Here is a 20054-nt window from a genome sequence, read left to right as displayed (position 1 = left end):
TCTTGAGCCACTGGTAAAGGTCAACAATAATAATAAATATCAGGAAATAGTATGTCTCTTTTAACGTTAACTGTTTTATTCAACATGTCTGGAGAAATACTTTTGTCTAATGGCCAAGGTTGGTTGTTGCAGATTAAATGTAATATTTTAAAAAATATACATATAGAATAGAATAGAATGCCTTTATTGTCACTATACGGTTGTCAGTGCCAACATGTTTATAGATTTAACCATTATTAATAAGGAAAACATGATATTCTTATCACATATAATACATAAAGGCTATTTAAGAAATAGTGCTAATAATTTTTTAATGTATTCACTTGTAACAACACCAACAGTTTAATTGACTTTTGCACTTAATAGTTGGACCTTGTGTTAGCTCAACACTACTTTTACCTAAGCAGAGGGTCCGAATGCTTCTTTCACTGCTGGTGCACACTTTAATACTTTAATACAACACAGGTGCCACTTAAACAAGTCTGACCTTTACCAGCTCCGTAACTGCATCTGTAATGCTTCTCTGTGGGGCCAGTGTGCTTTATGTAGTAACATTGTGCCACCACAAGAGGGCGATCACACCACGCACCAGGAAAACAGGCTCTCTATTTCACATTTCAACACTCACACACAAACACACTCACACACACTCACACAATCCACTTTGTAAAGCACGCAACTGTTTTCCACGTTATTCAATAAAAGCAGATTTAAGTGAATTTTTGGATGAGCAACATCCACTGGTCTTGTTTGCTTGCTCTGAAACAGACTTGCCCTGACTACCAAGGGGGAAATTTACCCCCCACAAAAAAACAATAAAGCTTTGCAACAAATGAGAGCTGACAAGAGAACGTTACCTCCACTTCTGTCTCCATGGAAACTTGCCTCGCTGGTCATTCTGAGGATATGGATGATATAGACCGGGGAGCACACAGCTCTCCGCGTGCATCAATCCACTCAGCGGTTCAGTGTGGCTCTTCTGAAATGGCATATTACACCACCTGAATTCATTTCATTTAGTTCACTGAGATGAAATTAAAGGCCTGTCCGCCCCTGACAAGGATGTGCTGTTGGATTCACTTTAAACCTTTTCCAGTGGAGAACAGTTGGGGAGGGAAAAAGAGGAAAGAAGTGACATGATAGGAAAAAGACTTTGTTTAATCTGTGCTTCTAAATGTGAGATTTGATCAGACGTGAAGCCAGGTTATCCGTGAAATGTCGTCGCTACCTTTGAGTCTCACTCTCTGTAACTGAGTAGTAAGATGCCCTCTAAAGATCCAGAGAATGCACACTTTTCTTTTCTCACCCCCCTCTTCTTCTTTGCTGTAGTTGCATAGCAACAGAGGAGCTGCTAGCTCCAGTTGTGTTGTGGTGGGAGCGTGCTGCACAGGGAGGCACTGGCTCAAGATTAAGCCGGTCTCTGCTTCAATTATGAATGGGCTTCCACTGCCACACGGCTCCAAAATGGCACCACTCAGATTGATAAGACACGGAGGCACTCTTTGGTACACTTAACTCTTTTACTTCTTTCCCTTAGGGAGGGGGAGCAGGACTTTAATCAGAAGTATTGAACTTAAATGATTAGAGGAAGCAAATGAATAATTAACTGGCGGGAAAGGCTTGGTTATGATAAGACCCTTGTTGATGGGAATATGTGAGGTTAATGATTGGGGTCAGTCTTGAGAGCAAATTAGAGTCTCTAGTATCACAAAGCTAGCACTTTACTAGTAAGTGGGGGTTTGTGTGTGGTGCTGAGGAGGTGGATGACAAAGGCTGACATCCTTTACTACATTTCACTTGAAGCGCTGAGATGAAAACAGCTAATTGTTTAGTACTCTGATCAGCTTCCAGTAAATATGTTCTTAACAAAACTCAGTCAGAATGGTTGATTTACAGCAGTTTATGTGTGGTGGAGGTGGGTTGCAAATTGGCTTGCAGTGTGCAAAAGTCTTGAGACACTTAATTTCTATATTATTTTATTTTGCTTCCAAGGAGGCAGATTTTTTTTTGAATTTTTAAGAGAAATTCAAGGTGGGCTCAAAGTGGGATTTCAAAGTTTTCCTTTGCTTTTTCAGTCATTTCCAGTCCAGTCCTTGTACCTGACCATTTTCAGAGGAGCTGTTTAACACTGACCTATGCATTACTCAAGCATAACAAAAGGCACCCAACTGAAGAAATTAACCAGTGTTGTGCCTAAAACAGACACCTTAGCAAGGAACCTATTTTTAGTAGTATGTTTAGGTACTTTGCTATTAGCAGCTTGTTGCAAAAACGTTTAATTAGTCAAAGTCTTACAAAAAATGCCCAAGATAGCACAGCTTGTGGTTCCCGAAGAGCTATTAGCTGGAATTCGCTGGAATTTTGGCCTCTTTGTACAGTGTATCCGTAGAAATGTGAGGAAACTGGACAAGTGGAGGACAAAAGGAGTGACAGGCCTAAGATGAACATTATCTGAAAGTCATGTCCTTAAGAAATCCAGCAAAGATCTGACACAGGACCTGAGAGACGCCTCTGTCCATGTTTAATAAAGTCTCATCAGAAATGATCTCAGTGGAGGGTTGGCTGTCAAGAAGGTCCGACGGTGAGTGTCTGCAGCCATTTGTAAAACACGGTGGAGGCTCAGTCCTGGTTTGGGCTGCATTTCAGGCAGAAGAGTTGGGAACCTTGTCAGAGCTGATGGGATTATGAACACAGTACTATCAGATGTTGATCCACCATGTGATGCCATGTGGAAGGCGGACACACTGCCAGTGCAGTAAACTGAATGTTTGTTTCACCCCCCTATCATATGTCACTACTCTCTTTATTCATTGCACTAACATTATGTCACTTGTCATAATTACTTTTACTGATAGTTATTTTATTTTATCTGCACTCTTTTTCCCGCTTGTTGCGTTGAGCATGTTTATGACAAAAGAATTTCCCTCAGGGTACATAAAGTTCTTCTTATCTTATCTTAAAAGGTCAAACCCAATTAAAAAAATTGAGATACTGTATAAAATGTAAATACATTTTATGTAAATGCAAATCTAATAAACCCATATTTTATTACAATAGAACACATAATATCACGTATCAAAAACTGAGAAAATTTGTCGTTTTAAGAAAAAAAGGTCATTTTGAATTAATGACATAATATGTCTAAAAAGTTGGGACAGAGCCATGTTTATCCCCTCTTCTTTAACAACAGTCTGTAAACATCTGGGAACTGAGACCAGCTGCTGGACTTGGAGAGGAATGTTGTCCCATTCCTTTCTGATACAGGATTCTAGCTTCTCAACAGTCCTGGGTCTTCTTTGTTGCATTTTTCGTTTCTTGATAGGGCAGAAGTTTTCACCTCTGTTGACAGGCCAGCTCAGCACCTGGACTCTTCTACTACAAAGAAATAGTGCTCTCCAGAGAACACGAGTCCAGTGGCAGCCTGCTTTCCATCACTGCATCTGACGCTTTGCATTTGCTTGGTGATGTAATCTTTGGCTGGAGCTGCTCAGCCATGGAAACCCGTCCATGAAGCTCTCTGCACACTGTTCTTGAGCTATTCTGAAGGACACGTGAAGTTTGGAGGTCTGTAGTGACCGACTCTGTAGAAAGTTGGTGCACCATACACCTCAGCATCTCCTGACTCCGCTCTGCGAGTTTACGTGGCCTACCGCTTTGTAACTCAGTTACAAAGTGGTAGGCCAGTGGTAGGCAAAGTGATTGGGAATGTAACTGAGCATTCCCAATCACTTCCATTTTGTTATAATACCATTAATAGATGAATAGCTGACTGTGGTGTATTTAGTAGAGAGAACACTTTATTCATGACTGAACTTGTTGCACAGGTGGCATCCTCCACTGCAACCACTGAACATCCAAGGTATGGACATTGAGGCTGTGGACAGCTACAGGTACCTTGGTGTTCATCTGAACAACAAACTGGACTGGACTCATAACTCAGACGCCCTCTACAGGAAAGGGCAGAGCAGGCTGTACCTGCTGCGGAGACTCAGGTCGTTTGGAGTGGAGGGCCCACTCCTGAAGACCTTCTATGACTCTGTGGTGGCCTCAGCCATCTTCTATGGTGTGGTCTGCTGGGGCGGCAGCATCTCTGCTGGGGACAGGAAGAGACTGAACAGGCTGATCCGCAGGGCCAGCTCTGTTCTAGGATGCCCTCTGGACCCAGTGGAGGTGGTGAGTGACAGGAGAATGGTGGCTAAGCTGTCATCCCTGTTGGACAACATCTCCCACCCCATGCAGGAGACTGTGACAGCACTGAGCAGCTCCTTCAGTGGCTGCGGCACCCACGGTGTGGGACGGAGAGATTTCACAGGTCTTTCCTCCCCACTGCTGTCAGACTCCACAACAAAGACTTTAACTGATCAAACACACACATGTGCAATAACACTAAGTGCAATAATCTTCCTGGCATCGTTGTATTTTTTACTCAGTTGTATATAGCATTTGTATTCTATTTTTATCTTATTGTATATTTTATTCTATTTTATTCTACTGTATATAGTATTTTATTTTATTCTATTCTGTACAGTTGTGTACTGTATTTATTCTTATTTTATTTTATTCTAATTTTTGCTTCATAACTTTTGCACTGTCCACTTCCTGCTGTGACAAAACAAATTTCCCACATGTGGGACTAATAAAGGTTATCTTATCTTATCTTATCTTATCTTATCTTATCACAGTACCATGCTGGAGCTCAGTGAGCGACTCATTTCTTCACAAATGTTTGCAGAAGCAGTCTGCATGCCTGGATGCTTAATTTTATACACATGTGACCACTGAAGTGATTGGAACACCTGAGTTCAATGATTTGGATGGATTCTTACATATATAGTATACTTTTCCGAAGTTTGGTGGCCCATAAATAAAGGTGGTCATACCAAATATTGACTTTTGAGCTCCTTAGAATTATGCAAACTCTGTTTTTTCCAGGTATGTTTGCACATAAATCGCTGCACCTATTTCACATTGCCTTATCGAAATATGAAGAAATTAGGGTTGCCTGATACTTTATGTCCCACAGTACTGTGTGAGATTTGCCCACCGGATGAGTAACAGTGGTGCCATTTGAGTTGACGTGGGCTCGTGCTGACCTATGCTCCACATCTCCTAACGACTGTAACTATCCTTTTGTCTTTTGTCTTGAATGATATCCACTGAAGAACAACAGCCAAGCGTATCTTCTGCAACTCGTATTTTTTTTATTATTGCAACCAACTGGAAGACAATACATCACATAAACATCATTGTAGTTTCTCAGAAAATGGAAAACAAAATAAAACAACATTTATATATTTTTTGCCACGGTATTGGACAACGTTGATATTTACATGTAGTGATGAAATAGGTCTTGAAATCATTCTTTGGCAATATGATTTGCACAATAAGGAGAAAATTGAACATTTACTGAAAAAGAAAAAAAAACAAAAAAGAAGAAGAAAAAAACAAAACAAAACAAGAAAACAACACCTGGGTGTACTCTGCATCACATCGCACAGATCAATAACAGTTTTGCATTTTGACATCTCTAACCTATGGCTTTCCAATATTCAGCTCAGACAGTCACAGAAAAAATAAAATAATGGCAGTATTATAGATAAGTCTGTCAGAGAGAGAGAAACAAAAAGAAATTTAAAAGGCGCGTAAAAACGTCAACAAATAATAAAAAAATAATAATAATGGCAACTATTCTTCTAGGAGCTTTTTGTGGTACGTTTGGCAGGTTTGAAAGAAAACACTTTGCTGTTCGGGGGCTTTTCAGGCAGTGAAGTGGATGCACTTTGCTTTAATACGTCCAGGTACAGTTCATGTGTTTTACCAGGACTCACAGGTGAACAGATCTTCTTTCCTGCATGTCACAGAGTGAGCCAGAGGCAGAAAAACCCCAAAAAACAAACGTGCGCTGCTAAAGCGACACGTTCTACCCCCTCGACATGCCTCTTGCCAACTCAACGCGGTTACTAGTCACCACAGCGGTGGATTGGTACATCGAATACAGCAGAGTGCTTGACCCGGGAGCACTCAGACACACATCAGACGACAGACAGATGGCACACAACGACAACACTAACAGTGTCTCCTTTACCCACCCACCCCTTTTTTTCTTTTTTCTCTTTATGGGTACCACACAAAATGCAAAGCCAGTGATGCATGCTACAGGTGGCGAAAGACTGTACCGGTGGATGGGGGCATGCATTTGTTTTCCTCCCGCTTGGCTCGCTGACGATCGTTCAACGTCTCTTCAGCTCAAACAAACCCCCACCCCACCTCTCCCCCGTCTGGCTCTGCTGCTACAGCCAAAGCCCAGCCTACGTTTTCACCTACAAAGCGGCTTTATTTTATACGCAGACGAGGGTCGGATAATACTTGTGCGCGCATTCCCGTTTTAGCCATGATGCACCTCGGGTTAAAAATACTGTCTGTAAATCAGAGAATAAAAGAAACTTCCCCTTCCCATGTCGTCTTTTTTTTCTTTTCTTTTGGAGATATGAGGGCATCTACAAAGTCTCCCGCGCCCCTTTCCGATTTCAAACATTTACACCGAACAATGCCGATGGAGAGGAAGGACACGCGTACATTTACACACTGAAGTAAAAGTAAAAACAATACTGTTATAAATAAAGACAGGTTCTGTCGTGACAACAGAGGTACTGAGGGCAGGCAGGCAGGCACGATGTTAAAGGGTGTGTGTTCCTGGGCACACAAACGCACACACTCCACTGACATGTTCTGGAATAACACCGGGGTTTAACATTGAACACCTAAAAAAATTAAATTAAATTTTTTTAAAAACTAAAAGAAATCACTGTACAGGCAGAAGAAGAAGAAGAAGTCGTAAGCCCAGCCCCCCAAGAGGTGTTTCAGCTGGCCTACGTTATAAGCCTGAACCCGAGGCCCAGAGGTGGCGTCCTTTGGGCCTCTAATTGCAGAGTGATCTCCCACGTTTCCTCCCTGAAGACGTGTCTTTGAAAGCCCGCTCAGAAAAAGAAGGAGAAGAAATTAAAAAAAGGAAAAATCTCCAATATAATCACGGGTATAAGAATTGGCGGCAAAACTTTTTTTTTCTTTCCTCTAGGATCAAGGTTTATATGAAAATAAGTCATGCTTCATGCTAAATACATCGTTTATCTTACATGATCTTTGAATAAAAAAGATTTGCTTTTTATCTTATTTACAAGCACCCATGCAATATAACTGAGAAAGTCCTGCAGGTCAAATTGCTTCAATTAAGAAAAAGGAAAAAAATAAAATATTTTCTAACCTTTTTACAGAGTTGCCCGCGCAGGGGCAAATTGCTTATATCTTTATGAGGGTAGAGTGAGGGTAAACAGACACAAACAGAAACCTAAACCCACAGTTCATGTATATAGTTCTTTGTCAAATGAAGAGGAAGAGTGGTGGTAGCTACTGGCAGCTATGATATCTATACCAGGTGTCTACGTCGTCTAATGGAGAGAAGTACAAGGGGGTGGAGGGAGGAGGTTTTACATTATGCAACAACAACAACAAAATGAAGGAGATATTGCCTCAGACCCGGCACACTATCCGTCTCTATGGTGATAAAACATGACCTTTTTTTTAAAATTTTAATATATTTATTCTTAAATACTATGAGTGCTCTTGAAATAAACCATGTCTTTACCCATGATGCTTTTTATTATAAGTGGCGTAAAATAAGTGCATGAATATATATCACATTGGGTTTTACATTTATTTCCACACTTAAGGTCACTCGCTCTCTCTCTCTCGTTAGCTCTACTATGCCATCTTTGAACTTTTTTTTTGTGTTTGTTTTTTTTCTTGTCAGCTGTCGTATCGGCTACATGAAGCAACCTGGTCGCTTATCTTTGGCACAGTCTCACATTTGTGCTCGTGGATGTAGGAGAGTGATGCCGGCGGGCGGCCGACCCGAGTCTGGTCGAGCGGCGCCGCCGCCTTCGCCGGCTATCACTGCAAGATTGCTACAGATTCACATAGAAACAAACAGGTAAGACAAACAGCCATCATCAGCTCCCGCCCTCCCCCTCCCGGCAACGTGACTCGGTTTTGTCGCGCTCGTCCAAATTAGTGACAAAACGTGCTTTTGTTTTTTCCTTTTTTTATGGCTTTCATCCCCTTTTTAAACAACAAAAAAAACCAACAAAGACATATGAGAAATACCCATCGATGTTTAGTGTTGCTGAACATGTAGGAAAACATAGATTTTTGATATTGCCACAAATAAGTAGGATTCACCTAATGCCCTGCAGATAGATAGAGGGAGATGACAAGTGTCCGTTGAGACTAATGCTGTAGTAATGTTACCTGTTGACCTAGTCGTGTGTGTATGTGTAAATCTGTGTGTGTGTGTGTGTGTGCTTGGAGCTATAAGCCGTCTGTGTGCGTGTCTATGCTTTGTTCTATGTGTGTGTGTGTGTGTGTGTGTGTCTTAGTTTCTCAGGGCCTCTTTCTGCTCCTTCTGGCCCTTGGCGGTGCGGTTTGTGATGTTGTTGAGACAGGCTCTAACCCCCGCCAGGTGGAGCAGCGATCCCGCCGCCTCTTTCATCTCCTCGTCGTCGCTCTCTGGCGGCTTCTCCACCGTCGCCGCACGCCGCTTCTTCAGCGGCAGCGTGTCACTAATGCCTCTCGCTCGGCTTTTGGTCCAGGGCAAACTGCTCCCAGCCAGAGTCCCGGCTCCCCCCAAACTACGTCTCTGTCCGCGCAGGGGCTGCTGGGAAATGTAGGTAGTGGTGGTGGCGGCAGTGGTGACGTGAGAGTCCAGCGGGATCTCCCGGGGCTCGGGTTTGACGTCTGATTGGATTTCCACGGCGATAATGTCGTCGTCGTCCACGGGGGAGGAAGGGGCGGTGACCTGGGAGGAGCACAGCCTGCTGGGGGATTTGGCGGTGCTGTAAGTGTGGTCGTCCTGGAGGTCCTCGCCGCAGGGCGGAGGAGAGTAGCGGGATGGGCTGTCCTGTCCTCGGCTTAGATAATCGCCCAGGGATGATCTGTATGGATCGAGGACACAGACGGGAGAGAACAACGTTACTCCTGCTGTCACACTGCCAGCCAGGTGGGCTGCCTGCCTGTACCTGCTTCACTCCACTGACACTCAAGCTTCTCCGCTTTACTAGAAGAAAAAAAGAAGTTCAGGTTATAATCTATCACCCTCAAATGGCTCCCTCGGGCCTCATATTTCTGAGGTCAGATAAAACCCGTATTTCAAAAAGACTCCTTTTCAGAAACGAGCTGCCTCATTTTCAGATTGCCACCTTTGCGCCCCCCACCCCCACCCCAACGACACAGTGCATTTTTAGCAGCACCCATTGTCTCGAAGGTTGCTCAGCACATAAAGAACCTTGCAAACTCTAAAGTCAGAGCGCCTCGACGGTGACGATTCTGCGGCGAGGCCGTTTGACTGTTCGCCCTCGTTACACTGCGACGCGCATTTTGCTCTATTAGTCGGGAGACACTTTTCGCTGTAAAGCGTCAAAGGACGGGGTGGGGTGGGGGGTGATCCTGACAACCCATAAATCAAAAAGTAGCTTCAGCAGCGTGCCCTGTCCCCCCGGACATACCACCCCCCCGCCAGAATGAGAGCGTGAGCATATTAATATCTCATAAGAAAAACACGCACTCCCTTACAGTGATCAAATATTCACTGCAAACCTTTAGTGAGCCTTTCGGGTATGTTTAATTCATTATGCGGTGCAGGCCATCATACTCTCGTGCTCCTGTGATGGATGTGCATGTCCATGCATGCTCCCAATGTTCTTTGAATCATGAGGCCTCTCCCTCTAATAAACCTGTTTGTGTTTGTGTGTCTGCAAGAGACCATTACATAAACACACCTGGATGAAACGTCGTGCACACGGGAAGCGTGTGAACGCCTCTGACTTTCGAGCACAAAGATGTAATTATGTAAACTATCAGTGGAAAATTTGGGAGCTCCCCGAGCTTTGTGCCACTGCATGTAGGTGTAGGCGTGTCTGTGGGTGAGGGAATGCGTCTGTGCAGCCCCCGCTGGCGCTAATTATACGTTTGAAGGCAGCAGGAGCAAAGTTTACCCACCTTATGGCCGAGGTTCTGCTCCCCACAGGGCTTACAGGTAAGGGTCTGATAACAGGGAAGAGGGCCTGGCTCCTGACACGGGCGCCATTTTGGATCACACCTCGAGGAACTGAAAGAGAGAGCAGGTGGATCATCAGTTACACGCAAGACACGAATCAGTTTCAGTGTCGAGCGGAGGGATTTAAAAAAAAAACACTAACAGAAGAAGCTCCTGAAAAAACAAAAACTCTCAGATCCGACCTCGATAAGACCCGGGAGCAGCTCGATGAGCATCCACTGTCCATTCGAGGAGGCCAACGGAGCAATATTGATGAGCGAGGCAAGGTTAAATTGAGCAGGAAAGCGTCATAAATGAGTTAAGGCCGCTGCAAATCATTCAATTACCAACGACCGCTGGGCACGGCCAAATCCAGCCTGCCTGATACAGCAGCCGCTGGAACTCAAAGGGGGAAACCGCAGATGTGAAAATCTGAAAGGCACATCTGTTTCAAACCCAAGTGTTAAAATAACCAAGTAAATCTATTTTTTGAGGGTGAAAAATGGGACAAATTCACATCTTTTTACGTTACTAATTTATCTGCAGATCTTTTTTATTGGTTCGTCTCAAATGTCAGAAAACAACATTTACCAAAGCGGATTAGTATTTTGAAATTAAAGCTGCAGATAAAAATGATTCAGTGTTTTATGAAACAGTCATTAAATTTCACTGTCTTTGTTTCCTGTTTCATCTGAACCTCCAGTGCAAAAGCCTGAACAGGTCTCTCTTGTAAATGAGACTTTGTGTATAAATAAAGGTTAAATAAAGATATTCACTGACTTTATATTTTATTAGCTTCAAACTTTATTCAGTGAAGAAAGTCTTTTACTGATTAACGGCTGTGTGGCAAATACATTCAGTGGTTATGTAGGCAACAAGACTTCCACTCCCATTTCTTTGTGTCAGACATGAATAGAATAGTTATCATGACTTTTTCAAGTAATTTTTAACTACTTGATCACATGAAAAATGGCCTAAAAGACTTCCATCATTAGCATTAAACTTGAAGGTGAACTAGTAGCTCAACAGATCAGTGTTAACGTGAGAGTAAGAAGCTCAAAGAACCCTCAGCAGACCTGCGACATCCGACTGCGTTGGGCAGTGAGCTCTATTGTTGTGGAAGAAGTTTGTCTTCCAACAGTCGTCCATCTGGTCCAGGCAAGAAAAGCCTTGGTCAGGGAGGAGGAAGTGTAGCCAGTGGTCACGCAAACCAATTTTCAAAGAAACTAAAGAACCCACCAGAAGGACAACTCTGCGGCACTCTGCCTAAGTGCCATTTTACTCCGCTGAAAAAACAGGCATATGGCAAGCCCACCTGGAGTTTACCAAACGATACTTTCTGCAGACTAATGAGACAAAGATTGAATTCTCATGTCTGGAAAGCCAAGCTTTTCTACTGGCAAAAGACAGGTGCTGCTAATCACCTGCTAATGTGGTCACCACATTGAAGCATGATGTGACTGGTGCAGAATACAGAGAGGTCAGTGGAGAAAGAAACCCACACGACTGGGCTCAGACACAGACAACAACCTGAAACACACAGTCGTGGAAATGGACTGGCTCCGGAACCACTTGGGCCTGAAAATCTGTAGTGACAGCCGAAGGTTACGGCTTACAAACCTGAGCCAATCTAACAGCAGGCAGAAAAAAGTCCAACCTTTTACCTTCTTATTTTAATATAGTGTGTGTGCAGCTAATGTATGGAAATTAGCTTAGCTGCTCCTTTTTGCTGAGAGTTACGTGAGAAGATTGATGTTATTCTCGTGATTGTATGGTAAATGTAGAGCTGCAGTGCAGCTAGTTAGCTTAAATTAGCTTAGATTAGCATAAGATAGAAACACTTAAACAACAAAAAATATGATATATATTTGTTTTTGATTTGCTGTCTGGCGGCAGACAGTTTGTATTAACTTTAAAGAGAACCACCCTGACTGTTAGCTTTTCTTTCCTCTCTTTACGCTACACCAAGCTAACTGGCTGCTAGCTGTAGCTTCATATTTAAAGTACAGACAGTTGATAACATTTAAGAAGCTTCAGTCTTTCAAATAAAGTCACTTTTATGTGTGTAGAACAGGCGTTTATGCAAAGTGTTTTCTCACTGCTCCAAAAATTATTATTATTATATACAAAACTATGAAGAAAGACAACACCGAGCTAACCACAAATCATGGAAAATAGATAAAAGAGATATAACCAAATATAACCAAAGTAATCATTGAAAGAATAAATGTAAATACAGCACTGGGTCAAAAATACTCAGGAGGTAGAGCAGCTACTAATCAGAAGGTTGGTGGTTCAGTGCATGGCTGCTCCAATCTGCATGCCAAATATCCTCGGGCAAGTTGCTAACCCCAAGTTTCTCTCCGATGCATCCATCAGTGTGTGAGTGTGTGCTAAGGTTAAATCACTTAAGGATAAAAAATAGTGCTTGGGTGATTGAAGCATGTTGTATAAAGCGCTCTGAGTGATCAGCTAGTGTAGAAAAATGCTATATAAGAACCAGCTGATAAAAACAATAAAGAAATAGGAAAAGTGATTAAAAGTGCTGTTTAAAAACAGTCATCTAACTTTCAGTAATACAGCAATAAAAAGATCTTCCCCAACAAATCACACAGTAACTCAGGTCTGTGAAATTTCAACATATGGCTTTAATTTGTAATTATGAAAGAGATTGTAAACTAAGGTAGAAAAAGTAAACTTTTACAGCTAACCTGCAATCAAGATGCTGGAGAAATAATGTAAAAAACAAAAGAGAAGCTTTTTAGTATTCAGGGTGTTTAAGTATATACTGGAACTTTTTCTAGTTTACAACAATGCCTCAGCTAGAAAAACATTTCAGATTTAAGACAAACATTAAAAAGTTCCACACGATAATTTGTTTCTTAAGCCATTTCAGATTTTCCACCGAGGCCAAAGTCTTGTCTCTGGTTTCCTACTCAGGCTGGACTGTGGCAGAGCAGAAGGAAGATCTAAACAGGTTTTAAGCTTTAATTGTAATTTATGTGAATCTATATATAGTTTCTACACAGATTATACACTTTGAAGAGAAGAGCGTACATCTGATCCAAAAGCTCTCATTATTCAAGGCTGGCTGCTCACCACAGCCATCCCAGTTCACTGGAACAGCTGTCATTTTCATCTCTGGGGTCAGTTTGTGTTTCGCAAACGATGACCTGCTGTTTGCTTTTGTCTGCCGCAGAAACATTTGTTAAGGTGTGACTGTGAACATCAAGCCATCAATATACTGCAGCTGAAGCATTTTTGGGAGGAGGGGGGTTAAATCTCAGCCCATACAGTAAATTTATGATCGATGTTATGAGCAGAAATTTAATTTGCCTCGAGAACCACAAGCTCATTAAAACATACAAGTTGCCCCCCCCATGTGGAAAGCAATCTTGTATATTTGGTTCATGTTGCCTCACACACACACACACACACTCGTGCATTATGAGTGATTTGTTTGGGATTTTGTCATTGTAAGTGTGCTTCTGCTGCCTCTCTCTGGCCGCCTGTGTCCACAGTAATCTTATTGACTCCTGTTAGCGTGGCTCTGCCCCTGATATCTCCAGCTCTGCTCTCCATAACCTTATAAGTAAGTCCCTGCACAGAGTCTCTTTTGTAATCTTGATCACTCGCTGCATGGATGTGTGCGTGTGGGCAGTGGTCTCCCCGGGTTGACACGCACCCACCCTTTCTCCTCCCCACCTCTCGTTCCAGTCAGGCTTTGGGTTACCATAGCAACGGTTCCCTTTCCACATGCCACAGAGTGGTAGATCATGCATCAGAAGGGATCTACCACTCTGCGAAAGCAGGGCAGAGAAGCTGTTTCTTCATACGCACCCTAAACTTTTCACGACGTTATCGGGCAGACGCGTACGTAAAAACTCATTCGGCGGACGGTAAACGGTCTTTAACGCGTCAGTTCTTGAATACCTCGTCCGTGTAATGTCCGTGTGTGCTGATGTGAGAGCAGAGCAGGCAGCTGTTTGAGACCTCATCACAAACGGCTGGTTGCTGTGTGTCAGCCTGCTTTAAACTTGCCTCGATAACAGACTGTACATAAAAGATGAACAAAGCCACTGGCCTTGTGTCACGGAAAATACAACAAAATAAAATGATACAAACGAGACAAAAACTGTGCTATTTTGTAACTATAATAATAAACGTGAATTCACTGTGTAACTGTGTAACTTTATTAGCAGCATCCTCCTGAAATGCGCCAACAACACTGAGAGTAACATCCTCCTCTCTGCCCCTTAATGCTCTCTGGTCGCTATGGTAACATGTAAATATTTCTTTCAAAATAAGACACAGAACTACAACACGGGAAAAGACCCAGGGAAACCAAGTTAACGATAAAAACCCTGAAAACCATACATTTCACACCCGAGGCTCAACTCTCGCGGCCCGGTACCAAACCACTCACAGACCGGTACCGGTCGGTGGCCTGGGGGTTGGGGACCGCTGACCCCGATGGCAGGGTTGGCTAGCAAGCTGCTTCCATAAACAACAAACAAACACTGACATCTGCGAATTAGTTTTAAGTAACACACGAACAAACTAGAACCCAAACTTCTTAGTCTGGTGGTTACGCTGTAAGACTCGTTATTACTAATTACATCCAAAAAGGCACAAACAGAGCTAATTCAGTGGCCTGGATTAGCTTAGGTGACACCTGGTGCAAACTTTAAGCTTAAATAAGAATTAAATTGTAAGTTATAGAAAACAACATAAGCATAAATGTGATATACAAACCAAAACAGCTGTTTGTATCAGACTGTAAATCGGGACATTTTAACATGGACATCCAAGGGGACTGACATGTTATTGGGAGTGAGTCTCAAGTGGCCATGTGTGGAACTGCAATCTGCTTTATCTTTCATCACAGGCTAATGCAGCTGAGTGCAAACCAGTAGGCGATGTCCAGATTCAGTCTTGTCTAGATTTCATGAGTGAAAACAGAGAGAAAGAAGGGAATGCTTGACATGGGCTCTCACACCTCAGCAACAGCAGTTTATCCTAGATGCACACATATATATAACCTCTACTATAGGTGCAAGCTTCTCTTACGTGTGTGACCTCTACATTCACCTCCTCGCTCTGCTGACTGTTTGAATTTCTTTCTTCCATCCTCACTTGTTGATTTTTTTCCCTCTGTGCATCGATCTGTCATTCTATGTATAGTGGTGACTCATATCTCCAACCGAGCACGCACGCCGACGCCGCAGGTAAAAAGCCTGGGACATATGCTGTGGAGATGAGGTGACAAACTAAGCTGAGAAAGACCAGGCAGCACTCCCAAAGCCCGTCCCCGCTCGCTGAGATCGAGCATTACATTTTACAAGCTTGGAGAAAGGCAGAGGAAAAAAAGCTCTCTGTGTGGTTGGAAGCAGAAAACAGGAGAAAAAAAATGTATGAACAGACAAGAAGAGGTGTCTGTCTGCATTTCTATCTTTTTTTTTTCCTAGAGAGAAAATATCCTCTAGTCTGTCTTTTTCCGATGTCTGGTCAGCTGCTCTGCCTTTTCTGTCTGCTTCCTACGTCTTCGCCCGCCGCCTGTCTCCCTGCCTGCCTGTTTTCCAGGGCGAGCGAGAGCCCTCGGCCTCCCTCCCCTCTCATGTGCCGTAAACGCATTCAACCTCCTCTGCTCTCCTGTTAAATGAGTTCCACATGGCCCTGCAGGCTGCAGTCTCCACGCGGCCAGCAGAGGCACCAAAAACACACAAACACTCGCTGAATTCACACACACACGTGTGGAGTGCAAAGGGTCAAAGGTTACTCCCAGCAGACCTTGAGAATGCAACCGTTTGAACGTGGCCTCTCGCTCAGACAAAACGTCTCCCACCCCGCCCCCCGTCTCTCCCCCTGCCTGGCTGCTGTGTGTTAAAGTCTGAGGGCAGGATGCATACTAATGGTGTCTGACTGACTGGCTGACTGACGGACTGGATTGCTGGTGGGCTGAAGTTGCTGGCAGTTTAACTGGATGTCTAACTGGCTTGTCTATCTGACGCTACAGCCGAGTGTTTAAGTGGTTGGCTGACTGACATCTGCTATAACTTGCAGGGGTGGGAGATTAAAATAAATAAAAGCAGCACTCGATTACTCGGACTTGAAACAAAAAAGCCCTTTAAACACAACTACAAACAGGCGTTATCAGGCTGAAAGCTAATCAGCACCTGTGATTTTCAAATGTTTCCTCTACGCCTATTTTGATCTTCAATATGGGCAAAGATAGGCTTCTTAGAACTCTGTTAGTCTCGTTTTAGCTTTGAGGGATATTACATCAATTTTATACTTGAAGCAGAGTTTACTTGACATGAGGAGCTCTTCTCATCCTGAGAACGCTGTTGTGAAATATCTTCTGTGGCTCTGGAGAGAGAGAGCACTTCAAAGCATGAGAAAGTAACCCTGATTATGTCATCGGCGTTCTCTCGGTTTGGGGCAAAAGACCACACGTTTTAGAACGGACATGTACTAGAAAACACGGGAAAAGGCCTGTCAGAGAAGTGCATTTACCAGGCAGGGAGGATCTAACGTTATTCATTTATTATTGTTGTTTATTATTGATCTCTGGCTCTTCCCCGTCTCCCTCCCCTCACCCCCGAGCCTGGTTCTGTTAAAAGTTTTTTCTCCCCCTTGTTGCCAAGTTCTTGCTCACAGCTCATCTGATTGTTGGGGTTTTCTCTGTAGCATTGGAGGCTCTTTAACATATAATATAAATCGATTTAATGTAACAGGTGCTAATAAATAAATAACACTGAACTGAATAAAGTTGAACTATTGTAAGCTGCATACATTATTGAGGATTTTGAATCCTGTGCTTTAATTCCTGTTTCATGAAGTCTTTTATTATTTTGTCTACACCTCATATGAGACGTAATGAAAAAGTTCAGTAATCCTGTCACAAATAAAAGCTTTTTTTGGCCAGTTCAACAAAACTGTTGCTCAACATCAGTGATTTTGCCAACTTTCTCAGCAGGAAGTTTAAATTTGAGTTTGACACAGAGGAGCAGCTCCAGTAGTGCGGAGAGCAGGACTGGAGATGACCTTGAAGGGCAGGATGGCCACTTCTGAACCAGAGTTGCTGAACGTTTTTTTGTTTTTTAAATCACACCAACGCAGCGCTGGAAGACGTATTTAGACTTTTGAGTAAAAGCGTCAACGCTGCAGAAAAGTCACAAAAAGACCCGACAAGACAGGTGGAACCTTTCTCTTACTGAAGTATTTGGTTTGAATAAGTACAAATGCATAATTGAATCATCACGGTCTAGCTTTTACTCGGCTCCATATATTTTATATTACGTGCATTTCCAGATTTTTCTTCCACATCAAACATAAATACAGATAATAATGCAGTTTTGCAAACTGATCGCAGAGCAGAGAGATGATTGATTTTATATGTATTATAATATCCTGACAGTTCAGCTGAGCTCTACCCGCTTCAGCCTGCATTATATTAATGTGTGATTCCTTGGCCATTACCTGATAAATCTATATATTTCTACTGTGTTTAGTGCAGGTTTGCTACTTTTATTTACATCTACAGCTAATTTTAATATTGCAGCTGGCTGTTTTGAAGATAATTATAACAATTTTACACAACATCAGGTCGTTAATTAACTTTGGGCAGCATTTCACTTGTTAGTTATGATTTAAGCCTAAAAGGCAAATTAACTCAGCTGATAAAAAACTGTCGTAAATAGTAACCGTGCGCTTCCTGTAACGGCTTATCATTTACTAGAACAGCTAACCTATGGAGAAATGTACAATCCTATGAGTTCCCACCATTTGGCGGGATTTGCAGTCCTGCTGGAATTGCTGGTAATCATTTGTCAATAGATATCTGTCAACAGACATAAAGCCGATGCTTGTTTGAATCTTTAAAGCGATTGTGATGCACCGGTTTGCCTGTGATGAATCATTTACAAGCTGGTCAATTTTTCTATTGACTTGGATACACCCTTCATTTGCAGCTGACAGGTTAATAACGGCCCAGAGCTGGTTCCAAATGAGTTAGCTCCAGAAATGATAGAACTTAGAGTTTAAAAAGAGCACTTAGACCGAGCAGAAGCTTTATAATTTAGAGCTACTGAATAATGAACCTTGTGCAGGTGGGGTGATAGGTTGCGTCGAGCACTCGGCTCCCAGCCATTGTCCTTGCATTCTTCCACGTCGAGCGGGGAGAGGCACATTTCAGGACACATCACCTCAGAGCGGAGCAGCTCTGAAAGCTCTGGGAATGGGAGATGGAAGCAATAACTGAGGGCACTAACAGCCCCAAACTCGCTCGCTCTGGCACCCGACCACCCCCACCCTGACTCTTCCCTTGTCTTTGCCTCTGGCTGTCACAACTTTCCCGTCCCTGCTGCCTCTGACGCTCCCACCTGTCCATTCCTGCACTCGCTCCTTTCAGAAAAACATTAAAAAAGGAAAATTAAAAAAACAAACGACTTTTCTGTTTTCCCTGTGTCTCCTCCTCACTTCCGCACTCCCAAATCAGCTTTCCACCTCTTTCTCTCCATCTGTCCAGCTGTTCAGACGCATCACTCAGGCTGTGTGTGTCTGTGTGTGTGTCCAGAGGGAGTCCAGGTTTTCAGACACTCTCTCCAAGCCCGGCTCCTTGACCATTACTACTCCATTATCAGCGGCGATGGAGGGCGCGCCGCAGACGCCTAATGTATCCATTTCCTCCTCCATTTAGGGCTCGGCAGCCCAGCGAGCTCCTGGAGTGCTCCCTGATTGGGATTGAATGTCCATTTAAACGGCCGTCCAACCACCAGGGAAGGGTGGGGGGTGTTCGGCAGGGAGGGGAGGCGAGGAATAATGGGAAATGGGGGTGGGGGGTGCACAAGAGTAAAAATAAAGTGAGACTGTACATATGTTGCACTGGATGAGCAAAGGAGGCAAGGGGATTGCTCCCCAGCCTCTGATTTGAAGCTCAGATTTTCTTCCTTTCTCTCTCTCCCTGCCTTGCTCGCCGCGTCTCGATCACTCCTCTTTCTCCCCCTTTTTATAATTTTTTTTTTTCTCCACAAACTTAGAAAACACTTGGTGCCGAGCCAAGTGTCAGAACTCAGCACTCAGTATTCTCAAGGTGCGCTTCTAAAAAGAGGGATTTGGAATTGAGATGATTGGAGTTGGCACATCCGTAGAGGGTGGAGGGAGAGAGGAGGAGGAGAGAGGAAGCGGGTGAGACAGAGAGAGAGAAAGAAAGAAACAGGCGGGAGATCACACACACACACACACACACACACACACACACACACATAAACACAGAGAACAAGACCTGCGGAGGTGAAACAGTACCTTGTAGGAGTACTCCTCCATTCTTTCTGAAGAGGGGACTCCCCGACCACAACGGAGGACTAGAAAGGAGAGAGGAGAGAAAACTGGTCAATTATTTGATCACGTCGCAGCAGCCAACCAGCCCAGCCGGCTTCATCACGAGGCGGATAGCAAGGCAGGAATTTGAGCCCATAAGCCAGTGCTTCTGATTATAGTGATTAGATTCCCGGGTGTCCCACTGTTGCCATTATTCCCTGTGATTACCTCGGAGAATTACAGCCTCGACGCTGTAGTCCATGGGGGTAATTTCTCATGACAGCCCCCACCGCCCGCCACTCGTCCATTCACACACATTAAAAAAAAAAAAAAGAAAAACGAAAGAAAGAAATCACAAACACTTAACACGCACTCATGCCAGACAGCCATGTTTAAGACCGATCTGTATACGGCGTGCGCGACACATTAAAACACGCACACAGGAACACACAAAGCCGGGAACTCGGTTTAGGTGATCATTGCACCACTAATGAGGGAAGTAATGACGGCATTTCTCACATAGACGGAGATATCTCCACTCACACATACACACAAAGGGATGCTGCTGGATCTATAATTTAAAGACAGAGTGTGGGGGGGGGGCTTTTCCAGGTTGAGTGGTCTTTAGCTCCCCATCAGACGGCTC

The 20054-nt window shown here is 43.5% G+C and overlaps 1 protein-coding gene across 2 annotated transcripts in view; it reads right to left on the bottom strand.

Annotated features, from left to right (window-relative positions):
- Positions 1–5181: 5181 nt before the first annotated feature.
- Positions 5182–20054, bottom strand: part of ches1 (checkpoint suppressor 1) — a 62601-nt gene continuing 47728 nt past the window's right edge. For both annotated transcript variants that reach the window (XM_005449816.4, XM_025898928.1), the window contains exons 4-6: positions 19394–19452; positions 10051–10159; positions 5182–8987 (exon numbers count right to left, since the gene is read on the bottom strand). In XM_005449816.4, coding sequence (XP_005449873.1) covers positions 8429–8987; positions 10051–10159; positions 19394–19452 — 727 coding nt within the window. In that variant the 3' untranslated portion in view covers positions 5182–8428. The remainder of the gene's footprint in view (positions 8988–10050; positions 10160–19393; positions 19453–20054) is intronic.

The sequence above is a fragment of the Oreochromis niloticus genome, linkage group LG15 (genome assembly GCF_001858045.2).
Source record: "Oreochromis niloticus isolate F11D_XX linkage group LG15, O_niloticus_UMD_NMBU, whole genome shotgun sequence".
NCBI classification, from domain to species: domain Eukaryota; kingdom Metazoa; phylum Chordata; class Actinopteri; order Cichliformes; family Cichlidae; genus Oreochromis; species Oreochromis niloticus.
Note: the sequence above shows the minus strand (reverse complement) of the source record. Positions and strands in the feature narration are given on the sequence as shown.